This window comes from Anopheles cruzii, chromosome 3 (assembly GCF_943734635.1).
Source record: "Anopheles cruzii chromosome 3, idAnoCruzAS_RS32_06, whole genome shotgun sequence".
Classification (NCBI taxonomy): Eukaryota; Metazoa; Arthropoda; class Insecta; order Diptera; family Culicidae; genus Anopheles; species Anopheles cruzii.
Window position 1 is genome coordinate 47,937,930 of NC_069145.1, and position 22,712 is coordinate 47,960,641.

Sequence of the window (22,712 nt, forward strand, 5' to 3'; positions counted from 1 at the left end):
ACTATCTTCCTGTTGGTGTTTGCCCAATGATATGTTTAAGTCTTTTAATAGTGTGGTGAAGACGTTAAGCTCACCCGGCACCAGCACGCCGGGTGAATGCTCGAACGACTTCGTCGCGTCCGATTTCAAAGATCGTCCTAAGATAACCAGGCGGCCTAACTCCTGTGCCCAAGCTTGTTCAAATTTTACAATCTGAGGTCAAAAACCAGCTATCGGCTGCGTTTGGTGTCACTGAAATGGTGTCACTTCTCAGCACGAAGTTGTCTCTTATTTGCTGAGGTGGACCAGAAGATTGTGCAGAAAATGATGGCGCGCATTCGAAAGAAAGTTCACGATTTCATCCGACGACCGACAGTATAAATTTATGAAATTCTTCTCTCAAAGTACAATAAAATACCTTCATTTTGACACCTTGACATGTTTCCTAAGTCAAACCGACCCCGAGATAGATCTAATTCAATTGTTCCCGATTCTAAGTGGGCCATTCTCTAATGTGTAAAAGAGGATATAAAATGATCGAGAAGCTGTACCCGATTGCGGTTGGCAGATTTCTAAAACAAGTACTCAGTTCATGGGTTGGCATACGCTTTATTCGTTACGGTTTATGGTAGTGTGAAATGAAATGCGAAACAAGCGATTGTTGAGATACACGGGCCGGTTATTACATCCCCACAGCGAAGCTTTCGGCTCGTTGGTTTGTCTCGAGAGTTTCTTTAATCCATTCGATTGGTAAAACCTTTACCGGTGTGCTGTCGTCCTCGCCAACGCCCCCAAGCGTGCCTGTAACGAGAGTACTGGAGTCCCCTGCCACGAAAATATGTGAAACTGGACCGGTGTCTGTATCCCGCAGCCAGCGTCCACCATGTCGGATGAAGCGCAACATTTCCCATTCCGCTCTGTTACGGGTCAGCTCTTCTCCAGCTTCGGGGACTTTGCACGGTGGGGAAACCAACTGTGCGGAGCAGCCTCGGAAAGGGCGCAATGAGTTGAATCTGGTGGCACCCAGCAAGTAGCGTTCAGCACGTACTATTTCACGATCGGTTAGTATCGGTAGAGGACATGAGGGGTTGACCCCGGAACCAAGCTCTTTCAGGAAACGCGTAAAGGATGTTGGTGTTACGGGACGGGTGTAAGCATCTCCGTAGCGATCGTACAGCAGTGCGAGCTGGAGACGGGTATTCTCGGTGGTCGCCAACATATCGGCAGGTTGAAATGATTCCAGCGGCCTCCCGTGCCTTGCTGCTTCCTCACCGATCGCACGCAGCAACCACGTCACACTGACTACATCCCACCGCGCTGCTTGGATATACAGTCGTACTTTGTACGTGCGGTCACCGGCAATGACAGCGCAGGTTTTAGTGCCGGGATTAGCTACGGCCCTGCCGCCGTGTTGTTGAATCATGCGCTCTAACTCTGCGACCGCGGGTAACCCAGCAGCTGTGCTCATGACGCAAAATTCCCTACCTTCGAACCTTCGAGTTTTCGGTGGTGACACAGGTGGTTTGGCGGTGGTTTCGGTCGGCCCCTGAGCGCCGACGCCAACCGGACACTTTCGACGTTTGCCGGCTGGCGCTGCCAGTTCCTGCTGGTGACCACCCCAAAGATCCGCCACGGTCACATGGCGCTTGGAGAGTTTCATAGCCCGTCGTGCAGGATCAAGGTGGCCGGAGGCGATACCGCTGTCGCGGGCCAAAGCTTCCATCTCGCTGACCGTGCACACATCGTCGTACCGTCGATCGGTCCGAATGGAGACGATCCGCGGAAATCGCAGTGTGTAGCCGGCTGCGTGTGATCCACTACGAACCAGCTCGGAACCACGTAGCTGCAGTACGACGGAGACATTTGGAGCAATCCAAACATCCGGTACCGTTTGCCCACATTGGACAGCTCGTTCCGATTTCCGCCAGTGTGGAGACAGTGTGCGATTCAGCTCATTCCATTGTGCTACCGTGAGACCCATCCGTACTTTGGCGAGCGAAAGAAAACGACAACCGGGCCCTCTGATCGACGATCGACGATCGTCCAGCACGCCCACGAGGACAGATTTCACATCCCGGTGCTGTCCGTAGAACCCGCCGACAATCAGCAGATCGAAGTCCACCACCAGCCCATCGACGTAATCCGGTTTCAGCTTCAGCCAGCCACGGTGGTTCGGCTGATACGGTGCGTCTTCCCGCTTCAACACGATACCCTCGTGACACGCATCAATTGCAGCGTTCAGTAGCTCTACCAGGTGCGCCGCGTCGCGGACCCGTTCGCGGTGGCAACGCATCAGAAACCCAGGCTTCTCGCGGACAATCAGCTCACCCAGCAGACAGGCCCGTTCCGCGTATGGTAGATCAGCAACGCTGCGCCCGTTGTGGTGGAGCACGTCGTACACGCAGAAACAAGGCCGAAAATCCATGGACCCGGGACGCAACGCTTTGACATCCGTATTTTCGCACTTGTCTCGGTAACGCAGTTCGCGCCGGTCGTACACCATCATCTCCCCGTCCAAAATCACACTGTCGACGGTGGGGGCGAACAGTGGTGCGATCTGCGGCGTCAGAGTCCCATCGAGCTGCTCCGCTGAAGCGCCGAATCGTTCCGAATAGTCGATGCCGTTGCGCGACAGGTAGCGGAAGCTAGAACCGATCTTGTGCAGCTGAAACCGCTCACCGTCCATCTTTGTTTCCGCCCAGAACGTGGCACGCTGAAGTAGTCCGCCAACGAGCCGCAGATCGATCCGCTGGCAGAGCATCGGGCGCACGTGGCGCATCATCGGCTGAGCATAGCTTGTGATGCTCTTCGACTCAATGGTCTGTACCAGCTGCTCCAGATCGCTGAGCGCATCGTAAAGCTGCGGAGCTTGCTGGTGGTAGAGTTCTAGGACGCGTCGGTTACCGACACCGAGGCGAAGATCCTTGAGGAGTATGCGCACGAGCCAGCAGTGGTCCGTTGGCGACCCACGCTTCAGCAGTTCCGCCAGCACCTGCTCAACCCGCGTCTGGTGACTTACGTCGGCTGACCATTCAACGTTACTGAGAGCATCCAGATAGTGGTTCACATCGCTCACGGTTAGAGAGCCTTGGCGCGGGCATCGTCCACGTACCAGTTGCGCAATTCGATCGCCTAGATCGCCGGCCGTTTCGTTGAACAAGAGTTGATGCGCCTCCGCACTGTCGCGGCTCAATCCGAGTGCCCGAATGTATCCATTGGCCAGCAGCGTGTGCAGGAAGCCATACGCTTTTCGTTTACCATCGCATCCAGGAACTAGCAACCTCAACACGGGATAGGCGCTGCGTGTAGGGCGGCGGGCGTCTGACGTACGCAGAGATTGCTCGAACGAAGCAAAAAATCGCCGAAACTCCTCCGTTTTATTTTCCGCTTGTCTCACCCGGTCCAGCAATGCCGTAAGCTCGCTGAACTTGGTGCCAAAATCTTCGTTGGGCATCTCGGTTTACGTGGAACGGTGTTCTGTGGCCTGTTGGTTAGAAAAGCTGTGAACATGTTACGCACGATGGTTTTTTCACCTACTTTATTTGCTTACCTTGGAAGTTATGTTATTAGTTTACCAAGCAACTTTTCAAGATATCGGTTTTAATATCGCACCGTCTTTGTGGAGCTCTGGAGCTCTGCGATCTGAAAAGTAAACAAACAAGGTGACAGAAGAGGAAATTCGCTGATTTTATGACCTTTCTCCCTTTTTTCATTTTCCCATAGTGAATTTCTGTTGCACGATAAGCTGAGGTTTGCGCCTCCGCTAGGGTTATTTTTTGTTTCTACTGTTCGCCTGTTCGCCAGAGGGCGCTGCAGTAGTTCCCGGACAGAAGTTTCGCCGATTCGCCGAGCGAAACGATAACTTTTAAACTTTTAAGCCCGATGTATCGTTACGATGTATCGTTTTGATCGTTTAACGTGTTTAACTTATCAGTCCCAGTGGTTTTAAAGCGAAGCCATTATTCTCACGTTAAACTTTTGCTTTTAAAACTAAATATATGAAACTATGTTGCTCGTAAGGGCCAGAAACAAATAAATATACATACCAGGGGTGTTCGTTGAGAATGAGACTGTTTATAACACACAAAAAATGTTTATAAAATTTTAATGCGATTTTCTATTTTATTCAAAGTATGTGCCATGGCTAGCTATACATTTCTCCTATCTCTCTGCTAAATCATGGCTTCCCAGACGAAAGAATTCTTCGTCTTTTTAAGTAAACTAATTAGTCATCCAATTTCGACTTCCTCGTAGAAAAACGAAGGGCTGCTCAGCCAATACGAGTCCCATCGATGAAAATGAATGATATTCGGAAAGAACCAAGTCTGGTGAATAACGCGGGGAGGGATAGCAGCTCCCATCCAAGTGATTTGATAGTATCCTGAAACAGTTTTGTTTTTTGGGGACATGGAAGCCTCAGGCCACGGGCGACCAGGCGCCTCAATTCCAGAAAACAGGAACGGTTTTTTGGTCGTTTTCGATCAATGCATGGTTCAAATTGATCATTTGTTGTCAGTAGCGACCGGAATTAACATTTTCATCAGGTTTTAGGAGCTTGTGAAACACCACACCTTTCTGTCCCTTCAAAAAGGCCGTTTTTTGAAGTCCTTGGACGCTTTTTTTTGTAAAGTCAAAATCGCCATTTTGGAATTTTTTAAACCACTTAAAGCACTGCGATCTTCCAAACACAAGTCCCGACAAGCATTTGGTGCGATTCCGAAGCAGATTTCTTCAAGAGGTGCAGAAAAATAATAATCCCCGCAAAACGTCATTTTCAGGCACAAAAGTTGACATACTTTAACCCTTTAAATAATGGGTTGCAAACCGAAATAATTTTTTTTCCGACCTGAAATCATTTACCTGATGTCAACATAAGGTAATGATGAATGAACCGCTAAACTGGGAAGTCCCAATCGACAGGTACAGCCATCTTTTTAACAGTCTCATTCTCAACGAACACCCCTGGTATACCGTAGATTACGGGTATTAAGACCCACCTTTTTTGCAAAAAAATCAGTCTAAAATCCAGGGGGGTCTTAATAGTTGTAGTCAGCGATTCGGCTTGCTGGATTAACCGGTAATGCATGTAGCGGCATCTGAATTCTATAAAGAAAAAGTGTTATCTTTCCACAAATTTGTCATCAATACCCGGCAACAGTTTAGCTTTGAATTTTCACAGATAGGCAATGGTCTAGGCGACCTGGCGTCCTATTGAAGAAGAATTCTTATTTGGTTTTTGGATCAGTTTAGAGGGCATTTGACGGAAAAAGTCAAGCAAAAGGCTAAAGAACTGAGAACCCAGTTAGCAGTCATTCCAAGTGGTCTCACAAGTCAATTGCAACCTCTTGATATCAGTATCAATAAACGTTTTAAGGCAAATATGAAGGAGGAGTGGACCAAATGGATGAGTGAATCTGATACAAACTTAACTCCATCAGGCCTGTTGAAGAGGCCAACAATCTCACAAGTCTGCCAGTGGGTGAAAACTTCATGGGATGCCATCAAGAAAGATGTTATCATCAAATCATTTAAAAAAGTAGGTATTAGTAATGCATTAGATGTCTCTGAGGATGATGCTATTTTTGCCCAAAGTGATTCCTCAGATACAGATGATGATGACATGGAAGAATTAGCTAGAAAACTGGTTAATCAATGTTTGGAAACAGAAGATATGTTTGAAACTGAAGAATTTCATAACTTCTATGACGAATGAGTTATAAATAAATTCGTAAAAAATAAAAATACAGTAATTTAGGTTTTTCCCCCCCCCTTCCCCCCCCCCCCCGGGGGGGGGGGCCTTAATAGATGTAGGGTCTTAATACCCGTAATCTACGGTAGATCCCAAAAATTAAAATGTTTCCTGACACGAAAAACTACAATAATTAATCAACTGAAAGCAGCAAGTCAAGATAAAAGGCGCCTTATGTAAAACTCCAGCGTGGCCAGTTTTCTTTGTGTGTTCTTCTCGTGAACCACAATTACGATTCGATCGCCGTTACTTCTCATTGAGCCGTTGGCTTGTTTTGTTGAAGAATTACTTCCGCAGAATCAGCTGCCAACAATCGTCCCAGGCCCACAACTTGTTCATTTCGCTCGATCGTTTCCCGGCCGTGCGTTGATTGCAAACCAGTTTTCGGTGCATCGCTCCATTCCAGGCGCAATTTCGTTCCCATGCGTGATTTAAAACGGCGGCCGGAAAAAGAATATCATCATCGCGGCGTTTGTGGGGTTCCCTGCGAGGCTCATGCGGAGATTACAATTGCATCGGTAATGCAGTAGGTTTCCGGACGTAGTGGAGGTAAGATCATACCCCGAGGCTAACGGTATCGGTTGTACTAAGTGGAATAAGCAAACCCGGCGAAAACCCAAATGACTTTAAGCGGTTTGAAATGGTCCTTAACTTTGACATCTATGACTTGTTGACTCGTTCACCTAATCCATCCGTGGCCAGAGCTTAAAAATCACCTCAGTTATCAAGGTCATCGCGATATGGCCACCCGGTTCCCGTTCCCCGAGGGGATCTTTCTTCCTAGATCTGCCGAGATAACCACCAGCCACGCGGCATTCCGCACTGAACAGTTCTGAAGAAATCGTTAAAAACCCATCACATGATGGTCTCGTCCAGGAACATCACAGAGCTACAGAGCGCCGAAGCGACACATTAGCCAGCCGGCGTTTGTCAGGATCGCCACGAAGAAGAGACGGTAGATCGGTCACCGACGACGGCGATTAGCGGGGACTTTTTAGAGCTCCACTTACGTGACGACGAAGCGGTAATGAAATTAAGTTTACCTCCACTTTTTATTTCAGGTGGAAAAAAGAAGGAGCAACGCAAGCTTGATGGCGATACGACCGGCTTAAGACTTAAAAGACGACAAGTGCGACAATGTGTTTCTCTCACTGTAATACACTGCGCGGGCCACGTGGCACTTAAACCAACGAGCCCTGTTCGTTACTTTTCCCAACATACTGATGTAAAGATTTGCATTTCGAATCGTTTATATTGCGAAATTCTTAAAACATTTGCTTCGTTTTTCCGAGTACTTTCTAGAACCGACATTACGTTGGAGAAAATATGTCCCAAGGTGTAGTAAATTTATTGTACAGTAAACTGGGCAAACGGCTCAAGGTGGATGGTGCATCGCCAAACGGTGCTGGAGCCTTTCAGCCCCAAAAGCACCAGAAAGCCTCGAGAGTAATTACGCGCATCGAAATCTCCGCCAGCCGGCAACCAGCTCAGGGGACGGCGGCACGAGCCATTCGGCAGCGCTCGGTTAGGAAAAGTGAATTAAAAAATAAAGCCAAAACAACGCAACATAAAAACACATAAAGTCGGACGAATTATTAATAGAGGTCACCAGTAATTGCTAATTACAGGTCCTCGGCGAAGCGGACCACCGCCGCATGTTGACGCCGCTTGTCTCCGAGTCACCAAATTGTGCCTCCCGTCGACGCTTTCCTTACCATTTCAAACTATTAGATCAGAGAAAGCCCACCTGAAGCCGCTGTTTTCGGGCCACAACGACCGTCGCAGCGGCCTGAGGCGGCCGCCGGACGCTCCATCAAATTGGTTTGTCTTTTTATTTTAAGAGATTCGCCGAGAAAAGCCTGTGTGGGGAAGAAAAAAGAACTTTACGGCCGACACGTGTTCATTATGAGCGTGTTTGTGGCAAATGGGATTAATTAAAATTACCTTTTTATTAACTATTCACTTAAGGTTCATGCCAGAGGCTACTCGCTCACCCATCATCCGCCGACGACAACATGTTGCGGACCATGAAACTGACCAGGCTAATGGTTGTTTGCGATGAAGTTTTATACACATTTTCTTACCACATTGTCGTACCCGCGACCGTTGCACGGCGCTTAATGAGTTTTCTTCCTAAAAGCATGTGTCATCGACAAGATTTCTCGTTGGCTTTCCAATAACAGGCCGTTCTGAAAGGTGTCGGCTGGACAGGTTTTTGGCCCTTTGTTCGATTATGTCAGGTGGCGATCGACGGAAGCAGAAAGGACATTTTACAGCATAAACATCATTGCATGTACTCAAAGAGAACCCGCTTCCGGCTTTGGCTCAATCGGCCGGACGGTATTGCTTGGTACTATTGTGGCCAAAAATCAACGGAAACTCAAAAACTGTTTATTAACTCCCGCTCGGTGACATTTTGTACCACTTACAAACTCTTGTTTTCGATAGAGCTTGCTCACCGAAAGCCTTTTGCAACATTTTCCACCATTTAACCACCATTCCCACCATCCACAGCAGTAATCTCATTTCTGGCTGCAGAAATTGCAACCCAAATTTAATGGAACTGCGTTGTTGAATAGTTCTCAATAGCCTGACATTATAGAAAACGAAGAATTCACTTTCAACTGCTTACAAAAAGCTCTAATTAATATTTTAACGTATAAGGAATAAAATTATTTGCCACTATCGGAATAACATACAAGTTCAAAATCGAAATTTTCGTTACATTTTGGACACATTGTACATGTACACAAAACGAAGTAGAAATTATCATTATGTTTGGTATTATTATCATATGAGAAACTTTGAGCTTCGCTCAACTCTTTTAAATTATCTGTATCATTACATATCGTAAAAAAATTAACTACCCTGCGGCTTAATTCCTTAGATTCTTAGTAGTTCCCTGCTATTGCATGGAATAGGATGGGAAGTCAATATTTTGACTTTCTTTCTTTTAAATACATTCTCGGAAATGAAACATCAAGGCCCCAAGCGCCATTACGAAGTCATTTTAAATTGATTTCTTGCCAGCTGCATATTTATTATTTGCTTTGCATCTATAATAAATGTGAACAGGGCGAAGAAAAGTATTTCCGCAAACCCATTCTAAATACCTAGCAATTAGAAAGATTTCCCATGCTCAAACAGAATATTGTGTAACGCAATTTGCCGCAACAATTTCATTAGGAACAAATTAATAATGCACAGCCAAACAGTGGCCGTTGTTTGCTTTTCCAGCCATTCCTCACTTAAGGGAGCTCCTCTTTCGTAGGATACACATTTTCCAGCTAGCGATTGCAATGCTACGAATGGTAACTTCTTTTAATTGTTCCTTATAATGTAGGCCCTCCGTGCGAAGAATGCAATAAATTATGAGGCGCATTTAAACTAATGCTGACTAATGCACTTCGACGTAAAACCTATAATTTTCCGTTACTCACTAAATGGCCCACCGGTAGCCACCCGTTCTGGCGCAAGGATAGTCTCACCGATAGGCGTCACGGTATGGGTTTGTACCCACCACATGGCAATCGATACCGGGCGCCATCGATTGACCCCGCGTTTTGTTTTGATCCACATTTCTGTAAATGGACAAAAACACATCACTTTCCATTCGAGAGGTAAAAAAATCTCGCTCCCAACTGCAGCGTGCGTGACCAGAAGCTACGGGAAGTGTTATTGGAACAAACCGACGACTAAAACAGAATCGAGCGTCGGGGGCCAGATGTGCTGTGGGACGTTTGGTTGCATTCGGCATTCAGATGACCTACCCCAACATGGAAATAATCGCCCCAAAAATGTTGGAACACTTAAAGGAACGGCTTGAAAAAACACAGGACAATCCTTCCTATTAAGCCGGACGGACTGGACGTAGGACATGCTTCGGCCCAACACAGCAGCAGTCACATTGACTGGCGCAACCGGTGGCCAACGTAGGCGCACCGTGAGATCGTTCGTAAAAAATGGAAAACAAAACAAACCAAGAAACAACCACAAGACGTACAGCGTACCGGGCACATCCCGGGGACGGTGTAGAACCTTAACAAAAAAAAAATCAAACCCGAACCAGAACCATCCGCAGCCCGCTGCAGTGCATCAGAAACGGATCGGAAGGAGTATCATACGGCGTTGGAAAAAAAAAAACGAAACGAAGATCTCGTGGCCTCTGCATCTGCGACTGGCACGGACCACAAAAAATGGAACCGACACAAAAAAACGACGAATCATGGAGAATAAATTGTGGCCACCAACGAAAAACCAAGAAATAAAACGTGAAAAAATACGTGTAATCTTCGACACCGCCACCGGCAGCGGCAAAAACGTGAAACTGAAGTGAACGGTGGGCCACTTTTTCCCGTTTTCCGTCTCGTGGCCACTCGCGGCGTGTGCGGCGTGAACTCTTGGCACGAGATCTTGGCACGAGGAGGTCACCGAGGAGAGCACGCCAGTGAAAGGCGAATTCTAGTCAGAGGGAATCGCCCAGAAAAGGCGGGAATAGGTTACTCCGGGCTGGTTGTACGGAAAAAACAACTCCCTCTAAGATGATGAGACGCTTCGGAAGCTGGTGCTCATTGTACGAAACAACGAGAAAAAAATTTAAAGTAAAAAAGGAGTCAAATGAAAGTTTAGGGCGGAACCTAAAAGGACCCCCATTTAATAGCAACAAAAAACCCAGGGAACCGACGAAACCGAAAGTAGAACAACAGTCGATGGCTTCCGTTCTGTCGCTAGCTGGGGTTTTGATTTTTTATTCGCTCCATCCAGCTGAAACGGATGAGTTTACACGCGCACCTCACCGTGCGGCACATGTGCTACGCGGCCAACCGCCGCTCCAGGGTTTGTCCTTTACGATGATCTTTGGATCGATATCCTTTTATCGTGGGTATATCCGCTTGATCTCAACCCGACACCCTTTGCTTCGAGGATCGTAGGCTGCAGAGGGAGGAATGAAAATTACTTTCAATTTTCCCACAAAGGACCCCATCTGCGGTTGAAAGTGAAGTCCTGCGCGATGTTTGCGGCCGTTGACGCGTTTGTAAAGACACCTTTCTTCAAGGGTTTGGGAGCCATCGGTATCCGGTGCTTGATGGATTGTAATAAATGTAATCAGCTGTCGCCACTGGGGTTTAAGAAAGAAAAAAGGAACTCAGTTCTATTGAAAGGTGTAATCTATGGGTAGGCGTTTTCAATCCTCGAAATATGAACTATCACAAAGTGTTTTTTTTTATTTAAACAAAGATGAAGCTTCTGTGAGTATTAAGGGCATGCATTCAATGCTTTTATTATTTATTTTGCCTATCATTTTCATTGTTGTTCAAGAGCTTTAGATCCAAATGATTGCGTAAATAACTACAAACAAGCTAACAGCTAGCTCCACAGTTCTATAAAAATTCTATTCCCGTTGTGGACAATAAATTTGATTTTTCTCATTATTACTTTATATACACAAGCGAAAACATCGGGATATGAAAGGTTAACCTTAGATTCCATAAAATGAAAGGTTTTCATTCTTCTATTTCTGTTAAAACCGAAATGTGAAAGATGCAAATAAACAACAATTAATACTCTTCAAACACGTGTAGAAAAATCGGAAAAAACTGGATATGTTCACATTGATTGAAGGGTTATCCTCCATCCCTACAGACTGCCTTTGTTATTTAGTTGGCAAAGGAAGTTATTCACAAACTATTAGCTTCGTAGTTACATTAACGTGGTTTTAGTTCATGTTTCCCTTGCTTTTTGGCTCACTATCTGGTCCGATTGTACGATGGCCACTCTTCCACAATGGGAGCCAAAAAGGGACACAGGAAAAACACAATGTACTAAATTTGTCTACTTTTTACCAATAGAACCTTTAGCCACTGAGCTACACCAGGAACAATATACGCCACGTGAGCACCATCATCGACAAATAAAAACGGAACATCACCTATTGGCAATAAAAAGATCCACATTCATCAATCTGCTACCGAAATCAAAACAACAAATCAATCCCGACAACAACAATAATACAACATCAACCCAATGCACCGTCAACATCTTACAGCCGAGCTAAGCCGGGCTATGGCTATCCTGTAGTGGAGGAACAATTTGGTTCAACGAATTTCGTCAATTTTTTAAATTGCTCTTACAAAAATCTTGACAAAGGACTCCAAGTTAGTTAAGTAGCATTACTTACTTCGGTGCTGCGTTTGACTGCGATAATTTTAGTGTCCTGTTAAACAAACTTCAATTTGGTGCAGTGACTGAGTGAAGGACTCCAAGAGTGGTGGTTTTCGATAGTTTGTTTGACGCGTGTGTCAGTAAATCCGATGTTCATCAAGCCGGTTTTTTTGGGGGCTGGTTTCGCGGTGTTCTATGTCACTATAAGAAAAAAAACGAAATGCGCTTAGTCGAGCTCAAAAACATGGGGTTACGCACATGTAAACGGTTTTTGTTACGGTGTTATATATAAACGGTTTCGTAACCGTCTATGTCTAAATTATCTGTAATGCAGTCCTGTACAGTATCTGTATTTCCCTGGAGACCGGGAACATCCCTCCCACTGGGTTTTGACACCTTGGAGAGAAGAGGACCAACAGCGATATTATTGATACTAAGGTCCATCACAAAGTTCTCTGTGGTCAAGTGAAGTTAACGCTCCCAGCAGAACCTTTAGAGTCTGTTGTCAGTATTGGCAACCTTCGATTCGCGTCCTGTGTAAGTGGTCCATTGTTGCATATAGTGTGTATGTGTCCCATCGTTATCATTTGTCCGTAGATGAAGTTGTCCGGGCCTTGAGACTACATGTTTGTAGGTTGTTGGGCTACTTTTAAGATGTGTGTTTGTCGCGTAGCCAAGTTTATGAAAACAATTAAATTAAAAATCTCACATAAGTTTCTACACCAATACATGTTACACCTTTTCTCAAATGTCTATTATCTACAAATTTATTGATCGTCAACGATCGCAAAGACTCTCAAAGACATCATCCAGATATCAAATACTTTCCAAATTTGAAATTCTAAGGAAGTAGTAAATTTTGTCATTTTTCAGACGGCAGCTCCTGTGTAATAATATTCAAATAAGTGCCGCATGAAAAGAATTCAAACTTATGTTTACACAATCCACCATATTTCGTACGTCGTTCGTACGAATGATAATCGTATCGTTCGGCATATTATTATTGTTCACTTTAAAATACTTTTTACTTTCGTTTAGTACGGAACCTGCACTGTGAACTCAATTGTTTGCTAACCCAAACCTGTTTCTAAGAACATCTGAATTAAAATCAGCTGCCAATATCACCATAAACAAACAGTTTTTCTTGACGTACACTATTTCCCACACCCAATTAATACGAACACATATTTTTGCTCACCTCGCCACAGGATGTCACACTCTTACAACCTAATCCTTAAACTAATCATAAAAATCACCCTGAATAATGAAAAAAAAAATGAATTTTGTAAAAAATACAATCATTACAATAAACCTGCGGGAACTCTCATACGGGTAGTGCAAATAAAGCCCAAAACCAACAATAACGAAAAAACGGAAGCAAAAACAGCGTGTGAGATTAAGGAATCACTCGCTAAAAAGCGATGTAGAGGTCAGCTTATGTTTCCCGCTATTTTCCATGATCCCCAACGATAAATACCTGTTTTTTTGCAGTTGAGCATTCTGCAGCAGTTTCGTGTCCTGCCACCAGCGATACAATGTGCCTAGGGACACCAGGGAAGAACTGAAGGAAACTTGCTGCGCATGGGATACGATTGTTAGAACATAACAGTAGTTTGGAAAACGCAGCCCATGGCACGAAGTGCCATTGAAATGCTATTGGGAAGAAACCGGAATTAGCATCGGGCCAACTGGGAAGTAAATCAGACGTTTTTTCCACTACACCAAAAAAAAAGTAAGACAACACTGATGCCGTCCTCTGTGTCGCCTGTGGAACAAAAAAAATCATTTCATATTTTCAGCCGCCATTTGTAACCCTTTAACCAATTTGGGTTCCCCTAGGACAGCAGTTAGATATGAATATTCGTTTTTTTCCTCGCTATGTACGACGTGGACGAGTTTTTTTTGTGATTTGTCGATTAACGTATCCTTACGCTTGTCAGTTGGGCTATGATTTTTTTTCATCAATTCGAAGCCTTTCGTTTTTTCTTGCCACGCAGACGTCATCGCGTCATCCCGGTAGCTGCCGCTGGCGGCCACCGGAGATCAAATGAATCCTTCCAGCCAGCGGCAGTCGAAAAAAGCGATTCCATTTCCTGGGTTACATAAAAACTAGTAGCCGCGTTCCACCGTGGATCGTGCCGAGAGCAAAAAAAACTCATCTCGTATGCATGATGCTCCGAACTGGTCACGGGTGTGCGTGTTTACCTTCGACGGATGGCGCCCAAAGTGAGTGTGCGCGCTTTTTTCCCCGCCACTTCCGGCCGGCATGTGTGTTGTCAGGCGCAACTAGTTTTTCTCCAGCGCGCCGTCCTCCTGGCACCTGGGTTTTTTTCGCGTCCCGTTTATACCGTTAATTTTCATCTTCGTTCGGTGCGTGTATATATTAGCGTTTTTTCTTATTGATTTAATTTAACTTTAACTCGGTTTTGTGTGTACCCTTGAAATCGCTTGACGAAACTTGCAGCCAACCATACGGGCGGCGAGATTCGGAGCATGATAGCACAAAACCAGGACATCATTTGATACGCAGCCATTCGAGGACACCGCGAACGGGAACGGGCCCGGGTTTTTTTACTCTCCTATTCAATATTTTACATCTCCATACATCCTGCGTGCACGCAAAAAGCAACTGCAACTGTACCCCCTATAATTTCCCAGCATTAGGCGCAGCATTTTGGCGCTTTTTTCCAGCGCACTTTTGTGTATGTGTGCAGGCAGGAAAATTTGTGGTGCAAAAAAGTGTGTCGGATACGTTTTCTTTGTTTTCACCCCAGACGAATGTTGACTTTGGTAGGGTGTAACACTTCCGATAATTCAATGAAGTTAATGTAAACGAATGGAGCAAAAAAAAGTTTTTAATATAGTTTGTGTAAGCACAGGACGAACTGACGCCCTGGCGCGTTTTGGCGTTTTTTACATTAACGTTTAATCGTTCCTTCGTGGCCAGCGCGGGCGCACATGCGTGGAAAATTGATGGTGGCTGTATCTTCCAAATGGTCCCATTAAAATGTCCATCTTTGGCGTTATTGGAAGGTTTTTTCATAATTCGTCCTTGCCTCAAGGAATGGACCTTGCCTTGCTTGGAATGGGTCATTTTTAAAGTCTGCTGTAGCTACAATTTTATTACGTATCACGGCTCAAAAAACAGGATCTGCAACGTTGATCCTTGTACGAGAACTACTGCCCTACTCCAACTAGAAAGGGAACCAATACAATCTATTCGCCTGGAAATCGCCCTACGCATTAGTCCACCGCAAACGGACTCATCAGGGCTGATGTCCAATCGATTTACTAAAAGACGTTACGATAAGATGATAACTCGGATAACGGAGTATAAATTACGCGCCTGCATGAGCCAACTTCTTGGTCGAAACACTGGAAAAACCATTCTTCCGAGGGCCGTACAGCTCAATATCAACCCCCGTACCGGTGGCATCGTAGCAAAATGGCGGCAAAAAATGGAAATGAGTTTTTTTATTTATGTAGCCATCGCGCCACGCCATGGAATTACTTCGATTCTACATTTTTCTTTCCGTCGCGGCGCTACTTTTTTCGCTCTAATCGTTACCCGGTGCCGAGCCGTGCATACACTTTAGGGGGAAAATAAACTGTTCGGCTGGGCCATGGGCAGCCATAAAATGAAATAAAAAAGCACGAACCCCGCCACGAAATTACTCATCCAGCGCTGGAAAGTTAACTATTTTCCGATGCATCAAGTGAGCTGCGCAGTTTGCATCGCACCACGGCGGTGGTGGTTCGTTTTATGCCATCGCATTGGCGGCCATCTTAGGTACATGCTGTGGGTGTTCATAGACCTACCGGTGGGAGTGTGCCGCCCCGCCCAATACACACACACACACTCACGCACAAAAATGCGTAGAGTGGGCGCTGATGATTTCAGAAGTTTTGAGCCGATAAAAAACCATCCTCCAGCGACGGACGAGCTTCAATCATCACGACCCCGCAGGTGCCGAGTGATGCAAAAACGTCCGAAGCCTTGTCCGAGGTACCCAGTAATCAAGTGATTATATCGTGCAGTTCGCATGATACATACAGCAGCAGCAGCAGCAGCAGCATTGGTGCACATTCCCAGACGGCAGCCACACCCAGCACAAAGCGAGCCAGTTGAAGGGTTTTCTTGAAACTACACTAAAATTTCACGGATGTGAGTAAGAAAAATTTCCCGATTCCGAAGCAGCAAAAACGATGGAAAACCGCCCGTTCACTTATTGCACAAAGAAAATTTCGATCAGCTTCAGTCGCACGCTTAGCAAACGGTTAGCACTTCAAGCTTGCTCAACTTTGTGCTAATTGGAATAATAAGGTTTCCGTTCGGGGGTTCTTACCCAGAGCCTTCAGATAGGCCAGTTTAGGGCCACTTTTTCATTAACGCACGGACCGGGACCCATCAAGGCATTAAGGCTGTGTGATGTTTGTCCTTTTTGGCAATCGTTCAATTACACGGAAAAAATTATGTTCAAAGTACACGCAGTGCTGAGTTTTCTCGCAATCCAATTTGGATCAATAATTGGCAGTTATTAATTTCGATTGAAGTAAATACTATTTAGCGGTATTTAAAACTCGAATATGATTTCGTACGACCCAGGACCTACGTTGGGTAAATATGAATCATTTTCCTTGGTTTGGTCCCAACAATTTTTTGCACACCAAGGATTTGAATTGCCCTACTTTCTGTCAAATAAAATGACCGGAATTTCCCGACAGCACAGCAAATGTTCATTAATCATCAAATTTTGCAAGTAGCCTTCAAAGTAAGCCACTTCAGGCGCAATATCCATGCCTCAATGTTTGTTTTGCAATTATCCGACCTTGCTACCGCCTAGCCTAAACATCGACCAAAATGCTACCGCCTAGTTCTAACGAACATTTGTCCTAGATCGTCCAAGCTTCAACAACCATTTTCAAACGCCTATTCCTTAATATACGCCGGATTTTCCGCAGATATTTATGTCTTCGGAAAACTGAGTCGCCGAGAGTCTTAAACGACACTTTGAACGATTTCGCACTACCAAATCTATCTGAAACGCAAAATTTATCGACATTGCGAACTGAGCTAGGCAATCTTGAAGATCACAGTTCAGTACAAGCAATAATTGCATTATGAAAGCTTTGAAAGATGTAAGCCCACAGATAGTCAAACATCCTTAACTCTTTTCGACCAACATTACCAACGGTTGTGTTTTATAGAACTCTTCGAAATAAATGGCGTGGATCATTTTGCATCAGCTCAAAATAATTATGCAGACCGGATGGTTCACGAGCCACACTGTAAAAATGTACACCCATTTTCGGTTACCGCTTTGCATGTTTGGCTTAAGGATAACAGATTTTTTGTCCTTGAACTTTTACCGTTAAAGTTTTCGGAAGAAAAAATCCGTTACTCCACTGGTTGTGTGTTAAAGAACTGCAAAAAAAAGGAACTGCTTTATCCAAACCAGTTTTTCCCGTTGGCGTGGCTTCGCTTCTTCGCCCTGCTTGAAAAACGGTTAAAGCCCACAGCCATCTCCGTGCGCACGGCGAAAGAACGGAAAGTGTCGTAATTAAATCTCCCATCCTATTCACGGTTCGCGTTCTCATCATCCGGGCGCAATCAGTTTCCGATTCCGGTCTGGGGCCATTTGTAAACTCCAAATTTTTCGGCCTGATAGCGGCGCCTGGCATTGTGTCCGCCGGGCCGAGCCACTTTTTTCTCACACTCCTCACAAATCACCTTCGTCGTGAACCGGTAAACGCGCAAAGGGCCGAAGAGCTCATCCTGAATCATATCTCAAGACAAACGCGGTGCATGTATTAGCGAAGCTTCCACCCAGTGGTGGTGAAACACTGGGTGACGTGAAACGGTGGCCCTCGAAGAGAGGAGGAAGACCCTGCCGCTCCCTGGGCCTCTTTACCGTCCCAGCGGAGTTGTCCTTTGCGCGGAGGATAAGAAAGAAAGAAAAAAACAATCCAGCGATAAGAGAACGGGTGAATCAAACACGCCGGTGGTGGTCGGAGAAAAAAGGAATTAAACAAAACAGCTTCTCGCCAAGGGAGAGCGGAAAAAAATTCGTAAGAAGCATCAGGACTAGGAGGAAAAACTCGTCCTCGGGGCCGCGAGATTGAATACATTAACAATAAAACGAAAATTAGAAGGACGCCAGAACGGGACAGCCTTTATCGAAGGATGAGACCCCGGTCTCGGCAGTCCGGTTGTGGCTGATTTTTTTTTGAGCCTTAAAAACCCCTCCCCAGTCATGCCTCTGGCCATGAGGCCGTGCTCATCCTTGGAGGGCATCATCTGCATACGATGTCTTCGAGCGAAGGGTTCCGTTCCGACGAAGTAGTCCGCACGCCGCCGATGACGCAGGATTTTAGGAAAGAAAAATTGCCAAATTTGCGTTTTCCATTCTAGTCTCTGTCTATTTTATCGACGGAAAAGACAGGGAAGGTGGAAAAATAATAAGTAAGAAGGAGAAATATAAACATTTCGTGCCACATTAAACACCGATTTTTTAAACTGCCATCAACGATCCGCTCAAAGTAATTTCATGAAGCATTCAGTTTACGGAAACTGGCCTGTAGGGCCATGCTTTACAGGCTTGATTTCCAGCTTCGTTAAAATGAATTTTTCAAAATTATTATTACCGAAATCACGCATAGACATCCAACAAAACGATAGAGTGAAGTACTTTTGTGGACTTCCCTTGCGTATTTGTGTATTTAGAAGACACACGGGATGCGTTCGATAAGCAACTTCAAACCATTATGCCCTTTACAATCGAACAAAACCCCAAAAGCGAGACTACAGACAGATGCAGCCTAGCGTTGTGGTTCGCACCAGCACCACCTTGGAAGAAAAGCCCAGCTCCGCGCACCCTGCCAGGTATCAACTTTTCTAAACACCGCGCATCTATCCCTAGCCGAAATTTTTCCCGACTTAGATTAGAAGTGAAGCAAATTTGCATATTATTCAAATGAGGCCGGTTGTCCGGGCCCGCGGCTCAAGGGGCTCACCGGCCGAAAGGGTTGAGCAATGAAAAAAGAACGCGATGCATAAAAAAAACCAACACTGTACTGTCTTAGCGGAAAAAGAAAACCCTCGGGGTGAGAATTTTTTCCCGACTGTCCGTGTACAGAACATCCTTTCGAGCGACCCTTACTTCGCGAACAGCAGTCTTATAGTTTGTAATGATTCTCTTACTCTTTTTGGGAAAACGTTGTCATTATTATAGTGTCCTGTGTTATCACAACTTCTAGTTCTAGTTTTTTTTCATGCTTCACCTATTTTACCTGGTTTACCTATTTCTCAAGTTTTTGCCTAATCTGGACAAGTATAACGATAAAAACGGTTTGAAACGTTCAATTGCTCGCTTTTTTTTGTATTTTTCAACGTAGTCAGCTTGGAACTTTAGACACTTCTCCCAGTGATACTCTGTAATCCGTTCAAAAAGTAATTGGAAAATAAGTGAGTTTTCTCTTCAAAATAATTGTTCACCAAGGTGATTGACCCTTCATTTGACGAAAATCTTTGTCCTCCGTGCGCAATTTTCAGCTGAGAGAACAGTGTAAGTCGCTTGGGGCTGGATCTGGTGAGTAAGGCGAACAGTCAATCAGTTTAAACCGTAATTCGCGGATTTTCGCTCGCAGATTCGCGCATTAAATTTGGCTGCTCAAAAATTCACAGTGATAAATGTTGGTGATGAGTCCTCATACACACAACCCAACTCGTCTTTGATTTGCGTAGGCGTATTGCGTTTCAAAAATAAATATTTAATCGATACTCGATACTCGTTTTTGTCCATTTTCAAAAAAACACTGACTTCAATTTACTCAAACGATTTTCACACAAAAACAGCGACTACAAACTGGTTGAAACATTAGTGAGTAACTGTCAGACAATTGATAACCAAATTCATTAACTTTCCTTTACTGTTGTTGCCATTTTCATGTTGATTTCAGCAACTTTGTGGACCACCCTTGTATAACAATTTTGCAGTAGCTTCCTGGCGACTAGCGTACTCTTTCAATTTAATTTCTCCTCAAAGCTCGTCTTCGATCATAAACTAATAGAGAACATAAAGAACAATAACAATAATAGATACATCCACCAACAACATAATTACAGGAAATAATGCCCACTGCTCAGACTATCAACGTTCTTTAAGATTACATAAACCATGAATAACACTATCCGCAATAAACCAATCCAACGTCCAATCCTGAAACGGTCCTCGAACCGCGTGTTGAAATCCGATTTCCCGTCGCGTTTTGTAGAGTCACACGTCAAACAATGGTCGCTCGATGGGCATTATCAAGTGGCTTCATAAATCGTCTTACAAAGGAGCCCGAACAGCATCCCCGAGCTACAATCCTCTTCTCCACTGATCGGCGCGTTCTGCGAAGCGATACAGGCTCATCATAACTTTGGCCTGCCGACAGATATTCCTTTTTAATAACGAATCATTTACCCCTTTACGGCCAAATAACAGGCAAACCTTTGAACTGTGCGAGTGGCGAATTGGTTTCATCGGGCGGTTCTTCCTTAGACCCTCCTTGCGGAGTCGACGACGCGCTCGGGTCGCCTTTCTCTCCATTTGCCAATCCTTGTAAATGGTTTATAAACGAATAAATTATTAGCTTGCGTTTTCATGTTTCATTTAGCGTCCTGGCTGCGGATGCGGATGTTTTCGCTTTCTTCGTGCAATGTTTTGCCAATCCCGGTTAGCCGATAAGGGAGTGAAGCACCCGGCACCCAAGCACCCGATGCTACCGGGTGCCGGTATCTACCCTTTCCGTGTGCACAATGCCAGGGAAGAATGGGTGTGCAGTGGCTGACTGCTAAATGGATGCAATAATGCTCCGTGCTGCACTCATAATGCACTCGAGCCCCGAAATCCGAGCCGAAAATCCCGATCATCTCCCTAATCAGCTCTGGTCCTGGGTTTTCTTGTCCTTTGCACAATAAAGACGCAATCCTGCGCCGTGCCGAGCGGTCCCCTTTTGCAGTTTGCGAATCCTTTCGAACGGCGCAAAAGGAGTGAAAGAACGAAGAAGGACTCTACAGTGCAGTTGCATCACGTCGTCGCTGGGTGCGGGCCATTGTGTCGGGTCTGTAACTTCTCATGCCAAACCTCATGCACACGCCCGGAAGAACTTTCTTTTGGTCCCATTGTTGACTCAGGAAGCGTGTGGCGGTTGCGGTCATGTCGCAGCCATATTTGCCGATAAAAAAAGATTGTTTTCTCCTCGATTGTTTCGGAGGTGTTTTATGACTCGTGACTTGTGCTCTAGGTTAGCCTATGAAGTTGTTATTGATTTACATTTACTCTGACTTTTGCAAATTTTTTACAAATACGTTTAACACAATCATTGATCAACAATTAAAGTAATAATATATTTTTAACCGCAACATAGTTTATTGTGTAGTTGTAAAAACAATAAAACTTTTTTTTTATTCGAAGAACTAAATAGGTCGCATTTATAATGAAACAATAGTTCAAAGAGTTCTTTCTGTAAGAGTGGCGAAAGGCATACCGCACACATAAATATCGTTTTATTGCAGAAGAATTGTCTCTTCAGCTTTCAGCCCCGCTGTTTATGGGGTTTTGCTACCCTCGAGGAACCAAGGAAGGGAAAAAACCAAGAAACCCTTGCGCGAAGTGCAAAAAACCAAGGCCAAGCAAAAAAGGTTCGTCATCAGTCTTGTTATCCTGGGCGTAATAAGCAGGATAAAACAACGGCACGGCAAAGGGTACCGAGCGCTAGGGTCGCTACAAAGGGACATTCTACATTTGGCGAAGCAGCAAACCTATTGATTGATTCTCCATCATCAATTTTATGTTGTTTAGTGCGAATGCTAGTGCGGTTAATTGAAATGTTTAGCCGGGCCTGGCCGGGGTCGTCTTTGTACTTCGCCAAAGGGGGAAGGCCCTTTGGCCCTTTTCTTTGTGCGTAAAGCGCGGAGCTCAAAGGACGTTCGTGCAATGCTGATGCAAAATTGCGAAAAGAATGTGACTGAGCAGAGTGTCTTATGTGGCACTGTGATCGTTCAATCGCGCACCTAGGGGAAGTGTTGGCCAGAAGATGGCTTTTTCTGTTATTTTTATCACTCAATCATGTTCAATGAAAATATTTACATTGGTCACAGGTATTTGGCATAAGCAGCTGAATTAAGAACTTGAGAGGGATCAAACTACAATCGAGATAAGACGTATATAGTGTGATAACCCAAAATGCAAATTGAATTGTATTAGCCAAAAATGTAATGATGTAGTGTTGTAATGTAATGTTTTAGCCTGCAAATTGAATTGTTTTAACTAAATATTTATTAAATGAGTTATCGCTGTTTCGTGAACTCTATTGTTCAGTAACAGAGATTTTGAAAGGATTTTCAAAAGTTTTGCAACGACAATGTGATGAAAAACTCATGCCTTATGTCTACATATAACGAATATTTTGGACAATGTACCAAGTCCGTTGATTGGGTTTCTAAAATAAATACAACGCATTCACACGGTAAACCTGCAGCTGATTGGCTCGGGGCAGTATCTGTTCGTCGAGCTTCGGAACGGTCGTGTGAATCCTTTTAAAACTGAAAACCGTTTCGGCTTCGTGTGACACTCGCGAGCTAAGTATGGGTTCTAAATATCCTTCGGCGGAATGTAACCACCAACTCTAAGACGGCGCATAGGACAGCACCGCCGGCGTGCCATCGAAACCCTGCAATCTGCATAAAAATTGGTATCAATCATTAATTATGTCAATAAAAGTAAACACATTATCCATTGCCACACGGGGCCATTCGCTCTATGGGCCTTTTTGT

General features: G+C 44.8%; 1 protein-coding gene across 1 annotated transcript; it reads right to left on the bottom strand.

Annotated features, from left to right (window-relative positions):
- Positions 1-661: 661 nt before the first annotated feature.
- Positions 662-9,307, bottom strand: LOC128270509 (DNA ligase 4-like). The gene is made up of 3 exons (XM_053007915.1): positions 9,217-9,307; positions 8,241-8,260; positions 662-3,406 (listed from the first exon to the last, which is right to left on the bottom strand). Exons 1-3 carry the CDS (start codon positions 9,305-9,307, stop codon positions 662-664), a joined length of 2,856 nt encoding a protein of 951 aa, XP_052863875.1.
- Between the last annotated feature and the right edge of the window lie 13,405 nt (positions 9,308-22,712).